Consider the following 26,852-nt stretch of genomic DNA (forward strand, 5'->3'; position numbering starts at 1 on the left):
TGCCCTCCCTCACTTCAAGCTGTCGCTCTGCCCTCCCTCACTTCAAGCTGTCGCTCTGCCCTCCCTCACTTCAAGCTGTCGCTCTGCCCTCCCTCACTTCAAGCTGTCGCTCTGCCCTCCTTCACTTCAAGCTGTCGCTCTGCCCTCCTTCACTTCAAGCTGTCGCTCTGCCCTCCCTCACTTCAAGCTGTCGCTCTGCCCTCCCTCACTTCAAGCTGTCGCTCTGCCCTCCCTCACTTCAAGCTGTCGCTCTGCCCTCCATCAGTTCAAGCTGTCACCCTGCCCTCCCTCACTTCAAGCTGTCGCTCTGCCCTCCCTCACTTCAAGCTGTCGCTCTGCCCTCCCTCACTTCAAGCTGTCGCTCTGCCCTCCCTCACTTCAAGCTGTCGTTCTGCCCTCCTTCACTTCAAGCTGTCGCTCTGCCCTCCCTCACTTCAAGCTGTCGCTCTGCCCTCCCTCACTTCAAGCTGTCGCTCTGCCCTCCTTCACTTCAAGCTGTCGCTCTGCCCACCCTCACTTCAAGCTGTCGCTCTGCCCTCCCTCACTTCAAGCTGTCGCTCTGCCCTCCCTCACTTCAAGCTGTCGCCCTGCCCTCCCTCACTTCAAGCTGTCGCTCTGCCCTCCATCAGTTCAAGCTGTCACCCTGCCCTCCCTCACTTCAAGCTGTCGCTCTGCCCTCCCTCACTTCAAGCTGTCGCTCTGCCCTCCCTCACTTCAAGCTGTCGCTCTGCCCTCCCTCACTTCAAGCTGTCGCTCTGCCCTCCTTCACTTCAAGCTGTCGCTCTGCCCTCCTTCACTTCAAGCTGTCGCTCTGCCCTCCCTCACTTCAAGCTGTCGCTCTGCCCTCCCTCACTTCAAGCTGTCGCTCTGCCCTCCCTCACGTCAAGCTGTCGCTCTGCCCTCCATCAGTTCAAGCTGTCGCTCTGCCCTCCCTCACTTCAAGCTGTCGCTCTGCCCTCCCTCACGTCAAGCTGTCGCTCTGCCCTCCTTCACTTCAAGCTGTCGCTCTGCCCTCCCTCACTTCAAGCTGTCGCTCTGCCCTCCTTCACTTCAAGCTGTCGCTCTGCCCTCCCTCACTTCAAGCTGTCGCTCTGCCCTCCCTCACTTCAAGCTGTCGCCCTGCCCTCCCTCACTTCAAGCTGTCGCTCTGCCCTCCCTCACTTCAAGCTGTCGCCCTGCCCTCCCTCACTTCAAGCTGTCGCTCTGCCCTCCTTCACTTCAAGCTGTCGCTCTGCCTTCCCTCACTTCAAGCTGTCGCCCTGCCCTCCTTCACTTCAAGCTGTCCCTCTGCCCTCCCTCACTTCAAGCTGTCGCTCTGCCCTCCCTCACTTCAAGCTATCACTCTACCCCCTCAATTCATGTTGGTACTCTGCCCTCCCTCACTTCAAGCTGTCGCTCTGCCCTCCCTCACTTCAAGCTGTCGCTCTGCCCTCCCTCACTTCAAGCTGTCGCTCTGCCCTCCCTCACTTCAAGCTGTCGCCCTGCCCTCCCTCACTTCAAGCTGTCGCTCTGCCCTCCCTCACTTCAAGCTGTCGCCCTGCCCTCCCTCACTTCAAGCTGTCGCTCTGCCCTCCTTCACTTCAAGCTGTCGCTCTGCCTTCCCTCACTTCAAGCTGTCGCCCTGCCCTCCTTCACTTCAAGCTGTCCCTCTGCCCTCCCTCACTTCAAGCTGTCGCTCTGCCCTCCCTCACTTCAAGCTATCACTCTACCCCCTCAATTCAAGCTGTCGCTCTGCCCTCCTTCACTTCAAGCTGTCGCTCTGCCCTCCTTCACTTCAAGCTGTCGCTCTGCCCTCCTTCACTTCAAGCTGTCGCCCTGCCCTCCCTCACTTCAAGCTGTCGCTCTGCCCTCCATCAGTTCAAGCTGTCGCTCTGCCCTCCTTCACTTCAAGCTGTCGCTCTGCCCTCCTTCACTTCAAGCTGTCGCTCTGCCCTCCTTCACTTCAAGCTGTCGCTCTGCCCTCCTTCACTTCAAGCTGTCGCTCTGCCCTCCTTCACTTCAAGCTGTCGCTCTGCCCTCCTTCACTTCAAGCTGTCGCTCTGCCCTCCATCAGTTCAAGCTGTCGCTCTGCCCTCCATCAGTTCAAGCTGTCGCTCTGCCCTCCATCAGTTCAAGCTGTCGCTCTGCCCTCCATCAGTTCAAGCTGTCGCTCTGCCCTCCCTCACTTCAAGCTGTCGCTCTGCCCTCCCTCACTTCAAGCTGTCGCTCTGCCCTCCCTCACTTCAAGCTGTCGCTCTGCCCTCCTTCACTTCAAGCTGTCGCCCTGCCCTCCCTCACTTCAAGCTGTCGCTCTGCCCACCCTCACTTCAAGCTGTCGCTCTGCCCTCCCTCACTTCAAGCTGTCGCTCTGCCCTCCTTCACTTCAAGCTGTCGCTCTGCCCTCCATCAGTTCAAGCTGTCGCTCTGCCCTCCATCAGTTCAAGCTGTCGCTCTGCCCTCCATCAGTTCAAGCTGTCGCTCTGCCCTCCATCAGTTCAAGCTGTCGCTCTGCCCTCCCTCACTTCAAGCTGTCGCTCTGCCCTCCCTCACTTCAAGCTGTCGCTCTGCCCTCCCTCACTTCAAGCTGTCGCTCTGCCCTCCCTCACTTCAAGCTGTCGCTCTGCCCTCCCTCACTTCAAGCTGTCCCTCTGCCCTCCCTCAGTTCAAGCTGGCACTCTGCCCTCCCTCACTTCAAGCTGTCGCTCTGCCCTCCCTCACTTCAAGCTGTCGCTCTGCCTTCCCTCACTTCAAGCTGTCCCTCTGCCCTCCCTCACTTCAAGCTGTCGCTCTGCCCTCCATCAGTTCAAGCTGTCACCCTGCCCTCCCTCACTTCAAGCTGTCGCTCTGCCCTCCCTCACTTCAAGCTGTCGCCCTGCCCTCCCTCACTTCAAGCTGTCGCTCTGCCCTCCCTCACTTCAAGCTGTCGCTCTGCCCTCCCTCACTTCAAGCTGTCGCTCTGCCCTCCCTCACTTCAAGCTGTCGCTCTGCCCTCCCTCACTTCAAGCTGTCGCCCTGCCCTCCTTCACTTCAAGCTGTCGCTCTGCCCTCCCTCACTTCAAGCTGTCGCTCTGCCCTCCCTCACTTCAAGCTGTCGCCCTGCCCTCCCTCACTTCAAGCTGTCGCTCTGCCCTCCCTCACTTCAAGCTGTCGCTCTGCCCTCCTTCACTTCAAGCTGTCGCCCTGCCCTCCCTCACTTCAAGCTGTCGCTCTGCCCACCCTCACTTCAAGCTGTCGCTCTGCCCTCCCTCACTTCAAGCTGTCGCTCTGCCCTCCTTCACTTCAAGCTGTCGCTCTGCCCTCCATCAGTTCAAGCTGTCGCTCTGCCCTCCATCAGTTCAAGCTGTCGCTCTGCCCTCCATCAGTTCAAGCTGTCGCTCTGCCCTCCATCAGTTCAAGCTGTCGCTCTGCCCTCCCTCACTTCAAGCTGTCGCTCTGCCCTCCCTCACTTCAAGCTGTCGCTCTGCCCTCCCTCACTTCAAGCTGTCGCTCTGCCCTCCTTCACTTCAAGCTGTCGCCCTGCCCTCCCTCACTTCAAGCTGTCGCTCTGCCCTCCCTCACTTCAAGCTGTCGCTCTGCCCTCCCTCACTTCAAGCTGTCCCTCTGCCCTCCCTCAGTTCAAGCTGGCACTCTGCCCTCCCTCACTTCAAGCTGTCGCTCTGCCCTCCCTCACTTCAAGCTGTCGCTCTGCCTTCCCTCACTTCAAGCTGTCACTCTGCCCTCCCTCACTTCAAGCTGTCCCTCTGCCCTCCCTCACTTCAAGCTGTCGCTCTGCCCTCCATCAGTTCAAGCTGTCACCCTGCCCTCCCTCACTTCAAGCTGTCGCTCTGCCCTCCCTCACTTCAAGCTGTCGCCCTGCTCTCCCTCACTTCAAGCTGTCGCTCTGCCCTCCCTCACTTCAAGCTGTCGCTCTGCCCTCCCTCACTTCAAGCTGTCGCTCTGCCCTCCCTCACTTCAAGCTGTCGCTCTGCCCTCCCTCACTTCAAGCTGTCGCCCTGCCCTCCTTCACTTCAAGCTGTCGCTCTGCCCTCCCTCACTTCAAGCTGTCGCTCTGCCCTCCCTCACTTCAAGCTGTCGCTCTGCCCTCCTTCACTTCAAGCTGTCGCTCTGCCCTCCCTCACTTCAAGCTGTCGCTCTGCCCTCCCTCACTTCAAGCTGTCACTCTGCCCTCCTTCACTTCAAGCTGTCGCTCTGCCTTCCCTCACTTCAAGCTGTCGCTCTGCCCTCCCTCACTTCAAGCTGTCGCTCTGCCCTCCCTCACTTCAAGCTGTCGCCCTGCCCTCCCTCACTTCAAGCTGTCGCTCTGCCCTCCCTCACTTCAAGCTGTCGCTCTGCCCTCCTTCACTTCAAGCTGTCGCTCTGCCCTCCTTCACTTCAAGCTGTCGCCCTGCCCTCCCTCACTTCAAGCTGTCGCTCTGCCCTCCATCAGTTCAAGCTGTCGCTCTGCCCTCCTTCACTTCAAGCTGTCGCTCTGCCCTCCTTCACTTCAAGCTGTCGCTCTGCCCTCCTTCACTTCAAGCTGTCGCTCTGCCCTCCCTCACTTCAAGCTGTCGCTCTGCCCTCCCTCACTTCAAGCTGTCGCTCTGCCCTCCATCAGTTCAAGCTGTCGCTCTGCCCTCCATCAGTTCAAGCTGTCGCTCTGCCCACCCTCACTTCAAGCTGTCGCTCTGCCCTCCCTCACTTCAAGCTGTCCCTCTGCCCTCCCTCAGTTCAAGCTGGCACTCTGCCCTCCCTCACTTCAAGCTGTCGCTCTGCCCTCCCTCACTTCAAGCTGTCGCTCTGCCTTCTCTCACTTCAAGCTGTCACTCTGCCCTCCCTCACTTCAAGCTGTCCCTCTGCCCTCCCTCACTTCAAGCTGTCGCTCTGCCCTCCCTCACTTCAAGCTGTCGCTCTGCCCTCCCTCACTTCAAGCTGTCGCTCTGCCCTCCCTCACTTCAAGCTGTCCCTCTGCCCTCCCTCAGTTCAAGCTGGCACTCTGCCCTCCCTCAGTTCAAGCTGGAACTCTACCTCCTCACTTCATGTTGGTACTCTACCACCACCACCCCCCCAACCCACCACCTCAGTTCATTGGCATTCTTCAACCCTCTCAGTTCAAGCTGGACCTCTTCTTCCTCTTCATTTAGTGCTGGCTCTGCTTTTTCGCTCCCTCCCATTTAATGGTGGCACACCTCTCCACCCCAAAGTGTTATTCCCAGCTTTTGCATTCTTCCTTCTCCCCGTCATTGCCATCCATTTCCCCTTCTCTCTCCCCGTCATTGCCATCCATTTCCCCTTCCTTCTCCCCGTCATTGCCATCCATTTCCCTCTCCCCTCCATTGCCATCCATTTTCCCCTTCCTCGTCATACGATAAGTGTGAGGTATTACATATTGTCGGAAGAATTAGGGGTCCAGATGCTGCTTGAGTAATAAGAGTCTAAATGGGGTAGAGGAGCTGAGGGATCTGGGGGTACAGAAACACAAATCATTAAAAGTTGCGACGCAGGTTAATAAAGCCCTAAAAAAAAGCAAACCAAGCAACTAGGGTTCATTTCTAGAGGGATAGAATTGAAAAGCAGAGAAGTTATGTTAAACTTGTATATAATCTTGGTTAGACCACACTTGGAGTGTTGTGAACAGTTCTGGTGTCCATATTATAAAAAGGATATAGAGGTACTGGAGAATCCGCAAATAGATTTACTAGGATGATACCAGAACTGAGAAGTTACGCCAATCAGGAAAGATTGAACAAGCTGGGACTCTTCGCTCTAGAAAATAGACTGAGGGGTGACCTGACAAAGGTCTTTAAGATTATGAAAGGGTTTGATAGGGTCGACGTAGAGAAGATATTTCAATTTGCGGGGGAGACCAGAACTAGGGGCCATAAATATAAGATAGTCACTAATAAATCCAATAGGGAATTCAGGAGAAACTTCTTTACCCAGAGAGTGGTTAGAATGTGGAACTCACTACCACATGGAGTAGTTGAGGCGACTAGCATAGTTGCATTTAAGGGGAAGTTAGATAAACACATGAGGGAGAAAGGAATAAAAGGATGTGCTGATAGGGTTAGATGAAGCAGGAAGGGAGGAGGCTCGTCTGGAGCATAAACACCAGCATGGACCCGTTGGGCCGAATGGTCTGTTTCTGTGCTGTACATTCTATATTATTGCAATCCATTTCGCCCTTCCCTCCCCCCTTCATTGCACCTTCCACTTAATTGACATCCAATTCCCTGTCATTGCCATCCATTTATCCCCTTCTCCTCTCCCTTCAATGCCATCCATTTCGCTCCCTTCCCCGTTCCTCCAATACCACTCTTACCAGAGTTCTGCTGCTAATCAAATCTCCTCAAAGTCTATGGTGTTCCAGAGTAAAAAGGCCCAACTCTCTAAGCCTATTGTGGTAACTAACCAGGTATCAATCTAGTGGCCCTTCTCTAAACCAGGGCTCCTATATCACCTACCAAGTGTGGAGACTGAAACTGAACACACAATTCTAAATGAGGCCTAATCAACGCTTTATACAAAGACAGTACAGATTTTTTTTTAAATATTTGATCATATTGGCAATATATCCAAACACTCTATTTGATTTTGAAATCGCCTTGTAGAACCGGTCGTGGACCTTCAGAGATTCATACCATTATAACACACAGGTCTTTCTCTCACTCAACAGCCTTGAGCACACAACTCTGCATGGTCTACACGTGCTTCTCAGCAAACACAAACTCATCCCCTAAAACGTGGCTGTTGGCATGCAGAGCTGATACAAATTTTTTTTTTTCCAGATGTCTCTAAACAGCTGGAATATAACAGGCCATCAAATCTCTTTCAGCGGCTGACTAAAACAAAGGGGCAAGGGGAAAAGAGGAGTTAAAGTTTATGAGTACTATCACAAATAGCCTGCAAACAAAGCTCCTCTCAGTCAGGCTGTAAAAGGGAAAAAAAGATGAGTGAAACAGTTCCAAAATGGAAGGGAACACTGGAAAGTGATTGGGGGAAATTGACAGGAAAATGGAACGGCAGTTTTTGAAGTCACAGAAGTCAATACTGAGACCAGAGGAAGCTGAGTTATGTTTCTGGAATTTTAATTGAGCTTGGTTGCAGAAGTATAGGAAGCCAAAGGGGGAAAACCCAGAGGAAAAATGGGAAGAAAGTTGAAATGATGAGCTATGGGAAAGAAAGAGCAATGCTTGCAGTAAGAATGGAGCTGTGCAAAGCAATCACCCAATCAGTATTTGGTTTCCCCAATATAGAGGAGTTTGCACTGAATAATCAGTGTAATTTGCTATATTGGACAGCTGTCATCTGCCACAGCCACCTGGGAAAATGCTGGGGAACAGTAAAGAATAGTGAGTGTGATGGAAGAATGGATGAGGACATCACAAATACAACGGTCCCTCCGGAGAAGGGAGAGAAGATGTACTGGGATAATATTGCAGATGGCGGAAATGGCGTAAGACAATTTGCCGACAGAGGTGGATTGGGAAGTGAGGACAGTACCAGAAATCTGTCTCGTATTTTTAAACTATTTTTTCATACCTGATGCAAGTTGTACAATTTTGGGCGAGGGATCATACCTTTCCAACTTATTTCCAACTATATGCTGGTTGTCAACTCGTTGTGTGATGTCAGGAAGAACTTCTTCACACAAAGGGTAGTGGAAATCTGGAATTCTCTCCCCCAAAAAGCTGTGGATGCTGGGTCAATTGAAAATTTTAAAACTGAAATTGATAGACTTGTTAGGCAAGGGTGTTAAGGGTAACGGAACAAAGGCAGGTAGATGGGAGTTCTACCATGATCTAATAGAATGGCGGAACAGGATCTATGGGCTAAACAGCCTACTCCTGTTCCTATGTTCCTATCATACTTAAGAATGGAATTCATTCTAAATGATCCTCATTGCAAGAGAAGTCTCCCTACAAGCTCTTGAGGATAGTACTGTATTTCAAGTAGTAAAGAGCATGATGCAAACATTACAGCCATTTGATCTTATGTAATGCTGGTACATTTAATACAGCTGTAGTCTTAAAAAGCTAAATTAGAAATTCCTGTTTGGCAAAGGGAGTCAAAAATAAACACATAAACTTCAAGTCCTCGTGTAAAAAATAATTGGTTCGGAACAAAAAAAGAACTTGCATTTATATAGCACCTTTCACAATCCCAGGCTGTCCCAAATCACTTCACTGCCAATGAATAATTTTTGAAGAGTTGTCATTGTTGTAATGTAGGCAAATGTGCCAATTTGCACACAGCAAGATCTAAAAACAGCAATGAGATAAATGACCAGATAATCTGTTTTGGTGGTGTTGGTTGAGGGATAAATGTTGGCCAGAACAGCAGGAGAACTCCCCTACCCTTCTTTGAATAGTGCCACTGGATCTTTTACATCCACCGAGAGGGCATTCGAAGCCTCGGATTAACATCTCATCCAAAGGATGGCACTACCGACAGTGCCGCAGTCTCTCAGTACTGCACTGAATGTCAGCCTAGATTATGTGCTCGAGTCTCTGACGTAGGGCTTGAACCCAAGACTTTCTGACTCAGAGGCTAAAGTGCTAACTGAATCAAGGTGAAAACAATTGCCTTCTCTTTCTGTATGAGGAGCTAACCAAACACCTGGTTAAAAGTCTGAAGTTTCTCCAAGAAATACAGTATGTGTGAGTTAGACAGACATTGGAAATAAAAATGATGGGGGTTAATTGATAGCGAGGAGCTAGATGTAGTAGGGACTACTGAAACATGGCTACATAAAGAACAGGACTGTCAGTTAAATATTGCAGGATATAATGTATTTAGAAAGGAGAAGGAAAGGAGAAGGGGGAGTGGAATAGCTGTACTAATTAGAGACAACATAGTGGCAATAGAAAAAAGGGACACAAGTAATTTTAAGGCAGAAACAGAATCCATATGGATTGAGACAAAGGATAAGAAGGATAACAATCACATTAATAGGTATATTCTACAGACCACCTAACAGGGGAAGAGAAGTGGAGGGTGAAATATGTCGGCAAATCTATGAAATGAGTAAAAGAAAAAAATCACATAATAATCAAGGGAGATTTCAACTATCCCCAATTAAACTGTCAAGAAGAGGTAGGAAAAGTGGAAAGGGAAATGGAGTTTTTACAGTGTGTACAGGACTCCTTTCTTACTCAGTATGTGAGAAGCACAACGAGAGAGAAATCACTGCTGGATCTAGTAATGGGAAATGAACCAGAGCAGATAAGAGAAGTAAGTGATGGGGAACATCTAGCCAATAGCAATCATAACATAATAAGGTTTAAAATAATGACTGAGAAAGACATAAGTAAGACAAAAATCAAAGTAATAGATTGGAGAAAAGCTAATAGTGAGGGGATAAGAATGGAATTGCAGAAGATAAACTGGAAAAACATTTTGACAGACAGAGAGATAAAACAGCAGTGGGAAATATTTAAAACGGTGATCAATAGCGTTCAGGAGAAATATATTCTGCTAAAAAACAAGAACAAACTAGCCAATAATAAAACATCATGGATGAATAAGGAAGTAAGGGTAAAATTGAAACGTTAAAAAAAGGTACAATCTAAGTACATAGGCAATAAAGGAGAGGATGACAAAAGGGAATACGAAGAGGTTAGGAAGGACGTCAAAAAAAAATTAGGAAATCAAAGAGGAACTGCAAAACTAAATTATCAAGGAATATAAAAAGAAACAGTAAAGTATTCCACAGACACATAAATAACAAAAGAAAAATCAGGATAGGGACAGGGCCACTAAGGGATGCACAAGATAAACTCACAGGTAATGACAGCGAAATGGCAGAAATATTGACAAGTTACTTTGCTTCAGTATTTACAAGGGAGACTAACAACAACTTGCATTTGTATAGCGCCTTTAACGTAGTAAAATGTCCCAAGGCGCTTCACAGGAGCGTTTTTAAACAAAATTTGACACCGAACCATACAAAGAGATATTAGGACAGGTGAAGAGGTAGGTTTTAAGGAGTGTCTTAGAGAGGTAGAGAGGCGGGGAGGTTCAGGAAGGGAATGCCAGAGCTTACGGCATAGGCAACGGTGGAGTAATGGAAATCGAGGATGCACAAGGGGGAAGAATTGGAGGAGCGCAGAGATCACGGAGGGTTGTAGGGCTGGAGGAGGTTACAAAGATAGGTAAGGGCGAGGCCATGGAGAGATTTGAAAACAAGGATGAGAATTTTAAAATCAAGGCATTCCCGGACCAGGAGCCAATGTCGGTCAGCGAGCAACAAGGTGGACATGACATTAGAAGAGGGGGTCAAAAAAAAGGTATAATGACATTCAAGAGAGAAAGGAGGGAGATAATTAATAAACTAATCAAACGTAAAGAGGATAAAACCCCTGGTCCGAATGGATTGCATCCGCGCATATTAAAAGAAGTTAGGGAGGAGATAGCAGAGGCACTATTACATTTATATAAAAATTCATTAGAAAAGGGAATAGTGCCAGAGGACTGGTGGACAGCGAATGTTATTCCTATATTTAAAAAGGGAGATAGAATAAGTCCGCTTAACATCGGTGGTAGCAAAGATAATGGAATTTTTACTCAAAGATGTAATAGAAAAACATCGAGAAAACAAAAACATAATAAACAGTAGTCAGCACAGATTTCAGAAGGGAAAGTCATGCTTGACCAACCTTATTGAATTCTTTGAAGAAGTAACAGAAAGAGTAGACAAGGATAATGCAGTAGATGTAATATATTTGGATTTTCAAAAGGCCTCCGATAAGGTACCACATTGCAGACTTATGACTAAGCTCAGAGCATGTGGAGTCAGGGGACAGGTAGAGAATGGATAGCAAGCTGGCTACAAAACAGAAAACAGAAAGAAGGGAATAAGGGTAGCTACTCAGACTGGATGAAGGTGGGAACTGGTGTTCCACAGGGATTGGTGGTGGGACCACTGATATTCACATCAACGATTTGGACTCGGGAATCGGAAGTACAATTTCAAAATTTGCAGATGACACAAAATTGTTTTTTTTTAATTTGTTCATGGGATGTGGGCGTCGCTGGCAAGGCCAGCATTTATTGCCCATCCCTAATTGCCCTTGAGAAGGTGGTGGTGAGCCGCCTTCTTGAACCGCTGCAGTCCGTGTGGTGAAGATTCTCCCACTGTGCTGTTAGGAAGGGAGTTCCAGGATTTTGACCCAGCGACGATGATGGAACGGCGATATATTTTCAAGTCGGGATGGTGAGTGATTCGGAGGGGAACGTGCAGGTGGTGTGGTTCCCGTTTGCCTGCTGCCCTTGTCCTTCTAGGTGGTAGAGGTTGTGGGTTTGGGAGGTGCTGTCGAAGAAGCCTTGGCAAGTTGCTGCAGTGCATCCTGTGGATGGTACACACTGCAGCCACAGTCCGCCGGTGGTGAAGGGAGTGAATGTTTAGGGTGGAGGATGGGGTGCCAATCAAGCCGGCTGCTTTGTCCTGGATGGTGTCGAGCTTCTCGAGTGTTGTTGGAGCTGCACTCATCCTGGCAAGTGGAGAGTATTCCATCACACTCCTGACTTGTGCCTTGTAGATGGTGGAAAGGCTTTGGGGAGTCAGGAGGTGAGTCACTCGCCGCAGAATACCCAGCCTCTGACCTGCTCTTGTAGCCATAGTATTAATATGGCTGGTCCAGTTAAGTTTCTGGTCAATGGTGACCCCCAGGATGTTGATGGTGGGGGATTCAGTGATGGTAATGCCGTTGAATGTCAAAGGGAGGTGGTTAGACTCTCTCTTGTTGGAGATGGTCATTGCCTGGCACTTATCTGGCACGAATGTTACTTGACAGTTATCAGCCCAAGCCTGGATGTAGTCCAGGTCTTGCTGCATGCAGGCACGGACTGCTTCATTATCTGAGGGGTTGCGAATGGAAATGTGCAATCATCAGTGAACATCCCCATTACTCACCTTATGATGGAGGGAAGGTCATTGATGAAGCTGCCCTGAGGAACTCCTGCAGCAATGTCCTGGGGCTGAGATGATTGGCCTCCAACAACCACTACCATCTTCCTTTGTGTTAGGTATGACTCCAGCCATTGGAGAGTTTTCCCCCTGATTCCCATTGACTTCAATTTTACTCGGGCTCCTTGATGCCACACTTGGTCAAATGCTGCCTTGATGTCAAGGGCAGTCACTCTCACCTCACCTCTGGAATTCAGCTCTTTTGTCCATGTTTGGACCAAGGCTGTAATGAGGTCTGAGGCCGAGTGGTCCTGGCGGAACCCAAATTGAGCATCGGTGAGCAGGTTATTGGTGAGTAAGTGCCACTTGATAGCACCGTCGATGACACCTTCCATCACTTTGCTGATGATTGAGAGTGGACTGATGGGGCGGTAATTGGCCGGATTGGATTTGTCCTGCTTTTTGTGGACAGGACATACCTGGGCAATTTTCCACATAGTCGGGCAGATGCCAGTGTTATAGCTGTACTGGAACAGTTTGGCTAGAGGCGCAGCTAGTTCTGGAGCACAAGACTTCAGCACTACAGCCGGGATGTTGTCAGGGCCCATAGCCTTTCTATATCCAGTGCACTCAGCCGTTTCTTGATATCACATGGAGTGAATCGAATTGGCTGAAGACTGGCTTCTGTGATGGTGGGGATATCGGGAGGAGGCCGAGATGGATCATCCACTCAGCACTTCTGGCTGAAGATGGTTGCAAACGCTTCAGCCTTGTCTTTTGCACTCGTGCTGGACTCTGCCATCATTGAGGATGGGGATGTTCACAGAGCCTCCTCCTCCCGTTAGTTGTTTAATTGTCCACCACCATTCACGACTGGATATGGCAGGACTGCAGAGCTTGGATCTGATCCATTGGTTGTGGAATCGCTTAGCTCAGTCTATAGCATGTTGCTTCCGCTATTTAGCAGTATGTAGTCCTGAGTTGTAGCTTCACCAGGTTGGCACCTCATTTTTAGGTACGCCTGGTGCTGCTCCTGGAATGCTCTTCTACACTCCTCATTGAACCAGGGTTGATCCCCTGGCTTGTTGGTAACGGTAGAGTGAGGAATATGCCGGGCCATGAGGTTACAGATTGTGCTGGAATACAATCTGTAATAGTTAATACAAAGGAAGAATGCGTTAACATGCAAGAAAACATTTACAAACTTGCAGAATGGGCGTGTAATTGGCAAATGAATTTCAATATAGATAAGTGTGAGGTGATGCATTTTGGTGGGAAGAATAAGGGGGCCACATATTGCTTGGATAATAAGAGTCTAAATGGGGTAGAGGAACGATGGGATCTGGGGATACAGATACTGAAATCACTAAAAGTAGCGACGCAGCTTAATAAGGCCATAAAAAAGACAAACCAAGCACTGGGGTTCATTTCTGGAGGGATAGAATTGAAAAGCAGAGAAGTTATGTTGAACTTGTTTAGAACCTTGGTTAGACCACATTTGTGGTACAGTGCACAGTTCTGGTCTCCATATTATAAAAATGATATGGAGACATTGGAGAAGGTGCAAAAATGTTTCACAAGAATAATACCAGAACTTGGTGAAAAAAAACGCTGAAAATCTGAAATAAAAGCTGAAAATGCTGTAAATTCATAGTTCAGTTCCGATGAAGGATCCCACCTAAAATGTTAATCTTCTGATGCTGTGCATTTCCAGCATTTTCTGTGTTTATCCTGTAAAGCCTATTAAAAGGCTAGAGAAGCTGGGACGTTTTTCACTGGAGTGTCCTTAATTCAGTAACATGGGTTGAAACCAATATTCTTCAACCCATTAGAGATCCATCAACTCAAATTTTACTTAGTTTAAGGTAAGTTCCATCACAGAATTTAAACAGTAAACAGGGCTTTGAAAAACAGCTAACACTGAGGTCCAATTCCTGGGTCTAGCACAGCAGAACAAATTCAATTAGCCTGTTTAATCTCCCCTCTGCATCATGTAAGAAACATGAAAGATATACTACTTAACAAAGTGAAGCAACATCCCAATTTCTCACGTGTCATGAATCACCCATTGAAAAATCACCACTTTTGGTCTCTGAAAAAGTTCAAGTTAAATTCTAAGCCAATTCTTTTGAACCAATACATTTCTTATCTGTCCAGGGTTTGGGTGGTTAGAATTTTGGAAGGAAATTCTTAGAAACAGAAGTATTTGCCTTCCATTGATAGATATTTTCTTCCTCGGTATTGAGGTGACTGTCTTCCAAAACTCGCTCAAAGCAGCAACACCTCATAAATAATCTTTTTACTTTTTTAATTGTACTGATATTGTCACCAAGGGCAGTTCCCCACTTTTGATCATTTTTATTACATTTTAAAATTCTACATCACTGATCTTAGGGATCAGTCTGATTGCAGTAATTTGATTAATTAAACTGTTATGTTTGTGATGGATTAGGGTCAGATTATCTGGGAAGGGAAGGTATTGCTGCAGTCCAATTGCACCAACACGGTTCCAAGATGGTGGGCCCATTGGCGGTAAGGTTGATACAACTCATGACTGTCGGTTAAACTTTACCTCAAATCTTTAATCAATTGGATTCAAGACCCAATTCTCCAATAGCAATCTTTCAAAGCATTTAAAAGTTCATTAAAACTACATCTTAAAAATATGTGGTAACCAGACTTCTTGAGTCAATACCTGAGGATTTTCAAGTATTCTCTGAACCCCTTTCATGAGGCGAGTAAGGAATGTTGCTCGTTCTGTGTTACTAAACAGTGACCTCCTCACTGAAGCAAGCTGGGCTAAGCAGGAAAGTACCTAGAAAATAATGGTGCAATGTGATGAAACATAAGAATAAATTTCAACAAAGAAAGTAAACACTTTCCCTATGTGTGTTGCTCTTGGAGCAATTGGATGTCAATTAATTTGTTAGCACAATTGAGCTCATTTACAATCAAATTCTACAATGAAATTCTTCAACTAAGCTTCCATTTACTTTGGTGCAATTTACTCGGCAAAACCAAATCTTTAAGCATGCATTCAGTCTGTGATCATTTACAATCAATTTATCATCAGCTTTCCCATGCCATAATAATGAGCTGCATATCGATCCACACAGGAATTCAAGACCTCCACTGAACTAAACAATAGCAAGATTAGAAAATGCTTGTTCATAGTTGATGTACGCAGAGATTGCCATTCACATCGCTACTATGACCTTAATATCAATAATACCACTGCTAACAGGAATCAAATTCCACTTTTCCGCTTTATAGAACCACTGCCCTAGCCAACATTTCTCCCTCAACGAACACCATCAAACCAGATTAACACATCATTCATCTAATTTGCTGTTTGTGGGAACTTGCTGTGTGCAAAATGGCCACCTTGATTGCCTACGTAACTGAACATCAAAAGTAATGAATTGGTTATGAGGTGCTAAATAAATGCAAGGTGTTCCTCTCAAGTTTTCCCATAGTTCCAAGCATCAGTTGTATAAGACTACCATAGGGGAGGGGAGGGTTCAAGGAAAGGACAGGCCAATCAGGACATAACTGTACACAATTTACTTTTGCATTATTCCTGGCAGAGATGAGAGTAGATGGAAGCTGCTCTGCTCCAGACACCCAATAAACACTATTCCTTGGGTGTCTGTAGTCATTAGAACAGCCTGGAGTCCTGTTCTTTGTGAAAGAAGGCTCCAACCATGCCTGATGGAAGCTGTACTAAAACAAACAGCAGATTTACTGCATGGACAAAATTACTAACTCATTCCGCTGCAGTTTTCTTTTAGGGGTGAGAGAAACTGACCCTCAGCTTGGCTGCCTGGGGAAAATTAGGATATTTCGCCGAAGCAATTAAGTGTCAAAGGGTACATTTGCTACTACTCTTAATAAAAAATCACAGTCTGACTGAGTAATATGAAAACTTACTAAACTTAACTGACAAAAACAAGAAATCCAACAGCAAGTTACCATTTTTAATGAATGTGAGAGCAGGGTGTTATAACTCATGAATAACTGAGTGACCAGTGACCGACCAACTGGTCATTCGCACTTGTGTAAAAGACAACATGATAGTTAGTTCAGTGGAATTTAAACACCTATCCTGTCTTTAGAATAGAATACGATTTCATGGCTTTGAAAATTAAAAGCAACAAATGCGTGTACCCTTCACAAGGTTTATCCCCCCAAAACTTTTCTTTTTGTCAATTTTAATGTTGGGGAGCAGAACATGTTCCATTCCGGGTAACCAGTATCAGCATCAAGCACTCCCAGGTCAGGTTAGATGAAGAGTAAAGCTCCGTCTGCTTTAATTAGACTGGAGAAGTTGGGGTTGTTTGCCTTCGAGCAGAGAAGGTTGAGAGGAGATTTGATAGAGGTATTCAAAATCACAAAAGGTCTGGACAGAGTAGATAGAGAGAAACTGTTCCCATTGGCGGAAGGGTCAAGACCCAGAGGACATAGATTTAAGATGATTGGCAAAAGAACCAAAGGCGACATGAAGAAAAATATTTTTACACAGCGAGTGGTTATGATCTGGAATGCACTGCCTGAGGAGGTGGTGGAGGCAAATTCAATCGTGGCTTTCAAAAGGGAATTGGATAAGTACTTAAAGGGAATTGGATAAGTACTTGAAGGGAAAAAATTTACAGGGCTACAGGGAAAGGGCGGGGAGTGGGACTAGCTGGATTGCTCTTGCAGACAGCTGGCATGGACTCAACGGGCTGGATGGCCTCCTTCTATGCTGTAACCATTCTATGATTCTAGTGTGCCTCAGCTCCAACTCAGAAAACAATCTCCACTGCACCAGTGTGAGATGTTTCATCCTGTGGCCTCTCTGAGTGAGAGTGCCATTTTAGTGTCAAGCTCGAGGTGGTTTTGTCCAATGGAACTGGATTGAGACAGTCCAAACTCATTTTACATAGGGCCCTTTATGGCCAACATGCAGAGGAAACATTCATCCCAGCAGTGTGGGCTGGATTCAAACCTATGTCCCAGAGGTAATTAAATGCTGCTTAGTGAAGCTATTATGTTAACTAAGCTATACAATATGTTTCAGAGATTACAGCCAAATTTATGCAACAAGACTTACCAGTGGAGAAAGTGAAGGAGGAATGCAATGATAGAGATCAAAAAATAGTTGCAAGGTCGACATATCCAGTAATACTGTAAGATATTAAAAATGGAAGATAATGTCAAGGAACGGGAATTAAAACTGATATACCACTCAGTAAGAATGATTATATGTACAAACTTCTAGATTTGGACATTAGCTACCCAGTAACAATGTACCAAGAAAATAAAAGACTATTTACTACACTTTCCACAGTGACATAAGAACAGAAAATAACCACATATTATACAAGTGTGTACTGATTGGTCACACATTATACAGATGTGTACTGGTTGGTCACACATTATACAGATGTGTACTGGTTGGTCACACATTATACAGATGTGTACTGGTTGGTCACACATTGTATAGGTGTATACTGGTTGGTCACACAATGTATAGGTGTGTACTGGTTGGTCACATAATGTACAGGTGAGTATGGTTGGTCACACGAGGTACATATGTGCAATGGTTAGCCACACATTGTACAGGTGTGTACTGGCAAAAGGTGTGAAGTGGTGTTCCACAGGGATCAGTGCTGGGACCACTGTTGTTCACAATTTACATTAACAATTCGGGAATCGGAAATACAATTTCAAAATTTGGCGACGGCACCAAATTGGGCGGTGTAGTTAATACAAAGGAAGAATGCGTCAAGATGCGGGACAATATTAATAAACTTGCAGAATGGGTATGTAATTGGCAAATGAATTTCAATATAGATTAAGTATGAGGTAGTGCATTTTGGTGGGAAGAATAAGGAGGCCACATACTACTTGGATAATAAGAATCTAAATGGGATAGAGGAGCTAAGGGATCTAGGGGTACAGATACACAAATCACTAAAAGTAGCGACGCAGGTTATTAAGGCCATAAAAAGAACAAATCAAGCAATGGGGTTCATTTCTAGAGGGATAGAATTGAAAAGCAGAGAAGTCATGTTAAACCAGTATAGAACCTTGGTTAGACCACACTAGGAGTTCTGTGCACAGTATTATAGAAAGGATGTAGATGTATTGGAAAGGGTGCAAAAAAGATTCACAAGGATGATACCAGAACTGAGAAGATACACTTATCTGGAGAGGCAGAACAGGCTGGGGCTCTTCTCTCTAGAAAAGAGAAATGTAAGGAATCTTACAACACCAGGTTATAGTCCAACAAATTTATTTTAAAATCAAAAGCTTTCGGAGATTATCCCCTTCGTCAGGTGAATGAGTGAAAGGTTCTCAAATCGCATGTCTTAAATTAGGCTGGGACACCATCACACCAATCAAAAGGTGTCGTTGGTGTTCAGACAGATTAGCCACGGAGAACAGTACGTCCCAGTACACTGAATATACATTCTTTCAGATTACACAGACAGAGAGAAAGGGCCCGATTTTAGCACCCGCTATCGGGTGCGTTCTCGGCGGGGGGCCCCGAAAATCCCGAAATCCAGGTGCGGGACCGGATCGCGCCTCGATCCCGCCCACGTCCGGGTTCCCCGATGACGCACCGGCATGCGCGCGCAGCCCCCGCTGGTGGGAATCCCGCAGGCAATTAAAGCCAGCGGGATGCCACTTGAGAGTATTTACTTTGCTATTTCAGGTCATTAACTGACCTGATTAAGGGACTGTGTGTGATTTTGGATAAACATGGGACTGTTTCACACACTGGGGGAAACACTCCCAGTTGAAATGGACGTGTTGCAGCTGTCAGCCTGTGGCAGCTGCAAAGGTCCATTTGACAGGTCGGGGGTGGGGAGACTCTCACCCATTGCAGGAGGCCACTCTGTCACTTGGGACAAAGTTTGGCCTCCACCACCCTCCTCCTGATGGTCGAAGTCACCAACCTGCACACTTACCCCGGGGTCCTGAGACATGTACCTACCTTGCGGACCCCCTCAGATGTACATCTTGCGGATGGGGGCCACCGTAGCTGCAGTCATGACCTCCTCGGAGGGCGAACAGCATCACCAGCCTCGCCATCCACGCCGTCCACCTCTGACACGTGGAGCTCCACAACAGAGTGCTGTGACACATCCACCTGTACAGCAGGAGGGAGGGCTACCGCAGAGAGAAATGCGTCGCAGAGGGCACTACCCTCGCCACACGTTCCACAGACCGAGGCTCAGCCTCCTGGACCTCTCTGAGCAGCAGTGCACACGGAGGCTCAGAGTCAGTCGACATGTAGCCGTGGACATCTGCAGCCTCTTTCATGCCGAGCTGCTCCTGGCTGGCCCGTGCACCATCTTCCTACCTGTCGCTGTCAAAGTCACCACTGCCCTCCCGAACTTCTGCTCCACAGCCTTCCAGGCTGCAACCGGGGACATCCCCGATGTCTCTCAGTCGTCTGCGCAGAAGAGCCCTGCAAATACACCTACACCCACTCTGCAGTGACACACTGGGTGGCATCAGTGGTGGGTCCTCATAGTGATACCCAGGAGCGGGCATTATTGCACAAACCGGACAGGATTCGCGAAGACATGGCAGTAGTGGTGCCAATATAATGTGTGATGTGAGTTGTTCTTTAATTCAATAGAAGTAAGAACCATGATAAACCCTCAAACACCCTTGTGCATCCCCTTCATGCTCACGACACGTTTGCCTTACGCTGCCTACTGCACATATGTGATGCATGCCCTGTGGCTGCAGCACAGGTGGTGGCAGGTTGAGTGAGGCTGGCCGTGAGAGAGATGCACGAGAGGGTGAGTATGGGATAGAGCCATGAGATTGTATGAGGATTGGGTTGTGTGGTAGTGGCGGGGTGAGTACTCGCGAGGTGAGTAGGTGCAGGTAAGATGAGGATGAGGTTTGAGTGGGTATGAGGGGTGATGTGACAGAGTAGCGTTGGCAGTGCCGAAGGAGATGTGGGGTGGGGGCAGTGTTGTGGCAGACGGAGTGTAGGGGAAAGACTACGTGTTCTCACTGTGGCTGACCTACTGAGGTCATTGGAGCACCTCCTGCACTGTATGCAGGTGGGCGATATGTTGGTGGCGCTGGTGACCTCCTCTGCCACCTCGAGCCAGGCCTTCTTGGTGGCAGAGGCAGGCCGCTTCCTCCCGCCCGCCGGGTGGAAGATCTCTGTCCTCCCCCTCCTCCTCACCCCATCTGTATTAGAGTTAGGGTTACCTGGGGTGAGGCATCATTAAACTGGGAGCAGCCTTCCCCCTGGGCTGCTCCATGCTGTAGTTTTTGCTGTTTGTGGCAGCATCTGTCAGTGGAGGACTGCCCCTTTAAATAGAGCGCCTCCAGCTGACAGATCTTACTGCGCATGCGCAGCCCGCCCGACGCGCAGATCAGCAGTGGGGAACCCGGAGGAGCAGGTAAGTGGATCCAATTAGTGTGTTGCCTGCTACAATTTCACCGGGCGCGTTTTCAACGTGCCCGCTGGCCCACCCGCCGAGAACCCGCACCCCTGGTAAAATCGGGCCCAAAGAGACCCAAATGGCAGAGAGAGAGAGAGAGAGAGAGAGAGAGAATATTAAAAAGATAACTTTTTTTCCCCATGCAGACACTGCGACAACGGATGAACGGACACCACGCAACAATCGCCAGACAGGAGGGTTCCCTCCCAGTCGGGGAACACTTTAGCAGTCAAGGACATTCAGCCACCGATCTTCGGGTAAGCGTTCTCCAAGGCGGCCTTCGAGACACACGACAACGCAAAATCGTCGAGCAGAAACTGATAGCCAAGTTCCGCACCCATGAGGGCAGCCTCAACCGGGATCTTGGGTTCATGTCACGCTCCACGTAACCCCACCAACAAGGGAAAAAAAAGTTATCTGTTTTTAATATTCTCTCTCTCTCTGCCATTTGGGTCTCTTTCTCTCTGTCTGTGTAATCTGAAAGAATGTATATTCAGTGTACTGGGACGTACTGTTCTCCGTGGCTAATCTGTCTGAACACCAACCACACCTTTTGATTGGTGTGATGGTGTCCCAGCCTAATATAAGATATGCGATTTGAGAACCTTTCACTCATTCACCTGACGAAGGGGATAATCTCCGAAAGCTTGTGATTTTAAAATAAATTTGTTGGACTATAACCTGGTGTTGTAAGATTCCTTACATTTGTCCACCCCAGTCCATCACCGGCATCTCCACATCATAGAAAAGAGAAGACTGAGGGGTGACCTGATTGAGGTCTTTAAGGTAATGAAAGGGTTTGATAGGGTAGACGTAGAGAAAATGTTTACACTTGTGCGGGAGTCCAAAACTAGAGGTCATAAATATAAAATACTCGCTAATCAATCCAATAAGGAATTCAGGAGAAACTTCTTTCCCCAAAGGGTGGTAAGAATGTGGAACGTGCTGTTACAAGGGGAAACTAGATAAGCATGAGGGAAAAAGGAATAGAAGGGTATGCTGAAAGGGTTAGATGACGTAGGGAGGGAGGAGGCCCGTGTGGAGCATAAACACCGGCATAGACCACTGGGCCGAATGGCCTGTTTCTATGCTGTAGTTTCACTGTAACTTGATGTAACTGTATATTGGTTGGTCATTGTACAGATGTGTATCGATTGGTCACATATTGTACAGGTGTGTACCGGTTGGTCACGCATTGTACATGTGAGTACTGGTTGGTCATACATTGTACAGGTGTGTATCAGTTGGTCACATATTGTACAGGTGTACACTGGTTGGTCACACATTGTACAGGTATGTACTGGTTGGTCACACATTGTACAGGTGTTTACTGTTTGGTCACATGTTGTACATGTGAGTACTGATTGGTCATATATTGTACAGGTGTGTACTGGATGGTCACATACCACACGGCTGGAAGGAACAATAACATATCAGAATATGTTTTATGTGCCCAGGTACACAAATCAATAAAAGCTAGTGCACAGGTATAAAATGTAATCAATAGGTTTATGGAATGTTTGCCTTTATCTTTAAGGGGTTGGAATACAAAGGGGAGAATGTTATGCTTCAGTTGTACAAAACCTTGGTCAGATCTGGAGAACTGTGTTCAATTCTGAGCACTGCACCTCAGGTTCACCTTAGAGGGGGTGCAGTGCAGATTCACCAGAATGATACCGGGACTTAAAGGGCTAAATAAATTATGTGGATGGGTTGCATAAACTTGGCTTATATTCCATGGAGTTTAGAAGATTGAGGGGGTGATCTGATCGATGTGTTTAAAATGATAAAGGGATTCGATAGGGGTAGATATCCACTGTACCTGTGCACTAGCTTTTAGTGATTACGTACCTGGATACATAAAACATATTCTGATATGTTCCGTCCAGCCATGTGGTATGTGACCATCCAATGTATACCTGTACAATGTATGACCAACCAGTATGCACATGTACAATGTGTGACCAACCAGGACACACCTGTACAATGTGTGACCAACCAGGACACACCTGTACAATGTGTGACCAACCAGGACACACCTGTACAATGTGTGACCAACCAGGACACACCTGTACAATGTGTGACCAACCAGAGAAACTATTTCCTCTGATGGAGGAATCAAGAACAAGGGGGCACAATCTTAAAATTAGAGCTAGGCCATTTAAGAGTGAAATCAGGAAGCATTCTTTCACACAAAGAGTAGTGGAAATCTGGAACTCTCTCCCCCAAAAGGGTAGATGTTGGATCAAATGAAATTTTCAACACTGAGATCGATAAGATTTTTGTTGGGTAAGAGTATAATGGGATATGGAAGAAAGGAGAAGAGGTACAGATCAGCCACGATCTAATCGAATGGCGGAACAGGCTCGAGGGGCTGAATGGCCTCCTCCTTTTCCGATGTTTCGATGTGTCATTTGTCTGTCATGTGCTATGGAAGGAGACATGATTGCATTGTGGATGCTTTGCCTTCGCTATTAGGGATATAAAGGAGCTCAGAGTGGTAAAGCCCACACTGCGATCATGGTACCAATTTTAACTTCGAGATGGCGAAGGTTACTTTCTTGGAAAAGGAGTTATCGGGATGCAGTTAGATGAGGGTGTGCACAAGGGTGAGGAGGAGAGGTACAAGGACTTCTGGGCTGTTAATTATGCTTGGAGGGGCTCCTCCTATATTAGTGTACTGGCAGGTGGGGGGAAGAGGGTAGATCTTTGGTGACCAGTGTCTCTCCCTCGGCCTGCATCTACATATCCATTCATCAGGGCATTGCAGACCACACCTAAGGGGTTACAATCTGCATCGTTTAGTTGGACAAAATATGCCAGGAAAGGTACCTATGCCTGTGTCTGTGTGTGTACATGAACTTCTCGAACTGGGTAACTTTCTGGATTACTTGGATGTATACAATTCGGGATGGAAATCTAAATACAAAGAGCATGGAAACTCTGTTTGACCAGAATCTACTACTTGCACTCAGTGATCGGCCCCAATGTCATTACTGATGTTTTACTGAAGGGCTAAACCTTGAAACACATCACAGAGACTTGTAATTGATGTATATATTTTCCTGTACAGAATACCGTGTTGATCAGTAATGAGCAGAATTATGACAAGACTGACAGGCAAATTTTTTTTTAAAAATTGGCAATGTCAGGGACTGTTACTCAAATTATTACACTAATATACATAAAAACACTGGCCAATTAATCAATCTTCTGCCACAGAGGGTGGAAGGATAGTGACAGAGGATAGAGACTTTGCATTGTTAAAATTTTTGCACCAACTCCAACACTAATGCAAGAGGAGAACAGACAGATTAAGTTTCATTTCAAAACATATAAATTGGCACATCATTCATACCCAAAATTTAAAAGGTGTATTCATCTGAATTGTCTCATGAGCCTGAATATTACAAAGGGGCATTTATACTTCGAGTTTCCCTTTGTTGGTATATTTTAATCCTTTCAAACATCTGCTCACAGCGAGCCTAGAAGCTGGTATTTTTGTGTTAATTTCTACTTCAGTGTCATCATAAAAGTGCCCTTGAGTGACACATTCACCAAAAAGATACAACTGCTCTCAGATGTCGCTCCCCAGCAGGGTTTTTACTTGCCTCTCCTTTCTCTTCTGAAAGGTAGTGACTCTTGCTGAGAGACCAGTCCACTGGCAGCAGCACCTCTGCACTACCTAGTTCACATGAGTGTGCCGAGACAGTGAGTGTCAGCAGGTATGACGATCATTCATGAAATACTAACCAAACCCAACCTTGCTCTCATTTCTTTTCAACCGAGTCACGGGATAGTGACTGGAAGGGTGAACCCTTCCTAGCAAATCAACATTGAGGTTAACTAGAATACTACCGACACCTCCCCCACACCAGCCGAGATAGACAGCAGTTTTTGAACACATAAACAAGGCATGACTAAAATAAGAGAATAGGTGCCTCACCTTAAAATTTACAAGTATGGCGCAATTTGAATGAATACACTTTCTCTTTAATTGAAATTCTTAATTCATGTAAGGATGTATTGGGAAAGAGATGAAAGTCTAACAGTTGGAATTGAAAATTAGGGCTGAGAATGCCACAGAAAGGTCTTGTTTTTTTAACATGATAAATGTGATCTGTGCTTCTTCATCTGTGCAGACAAGTCAGACACCAGACAAGCTTCATTGGTCATGGCTGGAAGCCACTGTTCATGTTCACCATTTTAGTTAATGAACTCATGCAGATGCACTTAATTCAATTCAGTTCAATTCAATAAATGCCAACAATTTCTGACATCACTCTGGAGATTGAGAATTTCTGCTCTGACAATTATATTAACTGCTGATACTCTCACTATTTGTCAGTGATGACCAGCGAAACAGCTCAGGGCCTGACTGGATTGTAAATTCGTGTTATACTGACTTTTTAAAAAGATATGGACCTACCTAGTGATACTTTCTGACAAGTTTATTGCCATTATCAGCCATTTAGACAGATACTAACTAACTAATGCTGGATAATTTACATTGAACAGAGCAAAAAATATTTTGGAAAATTGTACAGGTGCAATCTTTCGATTCTCACCCTCTACTCAGTTAAGGGTAGCAATTTCGATGCCAAAATGGAGTTCAGTGATCCCAGGCGAAGAAAAAAAAGAGAAAAAAAAAATCAGTAATGGCCCCATGTTCTGATTTTTATTCAGTGACTACAATTGGAAAATTTGCCTGTGAAGACCTTGGGGGAGGACAAAATCAGGCTTCCGTTATTGAAGAGTCTGCCAACACTCACAGTCTGGGCACGCATGTGAAAAATAGCCACTTGGGTGAGGTACCAGAGAGCTGCCGGCACCTGAACGATCACAGTCCAACATTAGTAGATCATGGCCCAGCATTGGTAGATCATGGCCCAGCATTGGTAGATCATGGCCCAGCATTGGTAGATCATGGCCCAGCATTGGTAGATCATGGCCCAGCATTGGTAGATCATGGCCCAGCATTGGTAGATCATGGCCCAACATTGGTATGATCTACTAATGCAGTCCAGCTTTAGTAGATCATAGCCCAGCATTGGTAGATCATACCGTAGTATTAGTAGATTATACCCTAACATTAGTAGATCATAGCCCAGCATTAGATCACATTCCAACATTAGATCATACCACAGCATTAGTAGATCATACCCTAGCATTAGATCCCATCCAAGCATTAGATCCCAACATGAGAGCACACCCCATCATTAATTTGAAATCAAATTAAATTCATCAACTAATTATAATCTAGAACTCAAGTGATTCTATTAGCTCTAGAAATAAATGACTGCTAACAATAAATAAAGATTAGAAATGGCAGCACAAGCAGTATGTTGGGACTGCAGAGTGTGGGAATTTGTGGACAGTAAGACTGTTCTGGATGACTACATCTGTAGGAAATGTCTCTGCCTTTAGGCATTCCAGCTCAGAGTCACTGAGCTGGATTGCAAGTTAGAGACTCTCTGACACATAAGGAAGGGAAGGAATTTCTGGATAGTTTACTCCAGAGTGCACTCATAACTCATAGTAAAACACAGGTCAGTCAGCAGGGTAGGGAGAACCTAGAGAAGGCTGAGAAGGAGGAACCACAGACACTGGTCCTATCCAACAGGTGCAGTGTACTTGCTATCTGTGGGGATGAGGATGAAAGCTACAGGGAAGATGGCCAGAATGCTAACCATGGCACCGTGGAGCAAGAGGCAGGCCAAGGAGATGAGCAAAATAGAAAAAGAAAGGTTGTAGTCATAAGGGATTTGATAATTAGAGGGATGGACAGAAACCTCTCTAATCACGACTGAGATTCCAGGAGGGTGCATTGCCTAGCCTGTGCCAAGGTAAAGGATATCTCGAAGCAATTGGAGAACAACCTGGAAGGGGGCAGGGCGAGAGGTGAAATCCAGTTGTTGTGGTCCATCTTGGGACCAATGACATAGGGAAGAACAGCAAAGAGGTCCTGCTAATGGAGTATCAGGAGCTAGGAACTGAATTAAAAAGCAGGACCCCACAGGTAGTGAACTCGGGATTACTACCCAAGCAACGTGTTAATTGACATTGGGATAGACAGATCAAGAAGGTGAATGCATGGCTGGAAGAGTGGTGTGGGGAGGAGGAATTCCATTTCATGGCACACTGGCGCCAGTACTGGGATAGGAAGCAGCTGTACCACTGGAATGGGCTCCACCTAAACCAGAATGGGACCAAGGTCCAAGCAGAAAGGATAAATTGGGCTGTAGATAAGACTTTAAACTAGTAAGACAGGGGGAGGGATCTGGTAGAAGTAACACTAGCGGGAAGATAAAGAAATAGGAGATGAGAGTAAAGGTCAGACCAAGGAAAAGAAAAAGGGAAACATAAATGGTTAGGGAACAAATAAAGTTATAGAACATCAGTATAAAATAACTGTTAAAAATTAAAGTGAGAGGAACGATGAATAAAAACAAATTAAATTGCCTGTACAGCAATGTACACAGCATAGGAAACAAAACAGGGGAACTAGATGCAATAACGCACAGACAGGA

At 46.4% G+C, this 26,852-nt stretch overlaps 1 protein-coding gene across 4 annotated transcripts in view; it reads right to left on the reverse strand.

The window, feature by feature from the left end:
• The window catches only part of LOC137332605 (ran-binding protein 17-like), a 686,121-nt gene that overhangs the window by 518,963 nt on the left and 140,306 nt on the right, over positions 1-26,852 (reverse strand). For 3 of the 4 annotated variants that reach the window (XM_067996561.1, XM_067996559.1, XM_067996563.1), the window contains 2 exons: positions 16,956-17,029; positions 14,559-14,678 (listed from right to left, as the gene is read on the reverse strand). In XM_067996561.1, coding sequence (XP_067852662.1) covers positions 14,559-14,678; positions 16,956-17,029 — 194 coding nt within the window. The remainder of the gene's footprint in view (positions 1-14,558; positions 14,679-16,955; positions 17,030-26,852) is intronic. The other variant, XM_067996562.1, reaches the window with a different exon arrangement.

The sequence above is a fragment of the Heptranchias perlo genome, chromosome 14, assembly GCF_035084215.1.
Source record: "Heptranchias perlo isolate sHepPer1 chromosome 14, sHepPer1.hap1, whole genome shotgun sequence".
In the NCBI taxonomy this organism is placed as follows: domain Eukaryota; kingdom Metazoa; phylum Chordata; class Chondrichthyes; order Hexanchiformes; family Hexanchidae; genus Heptranchias; species Heptranchias perlo.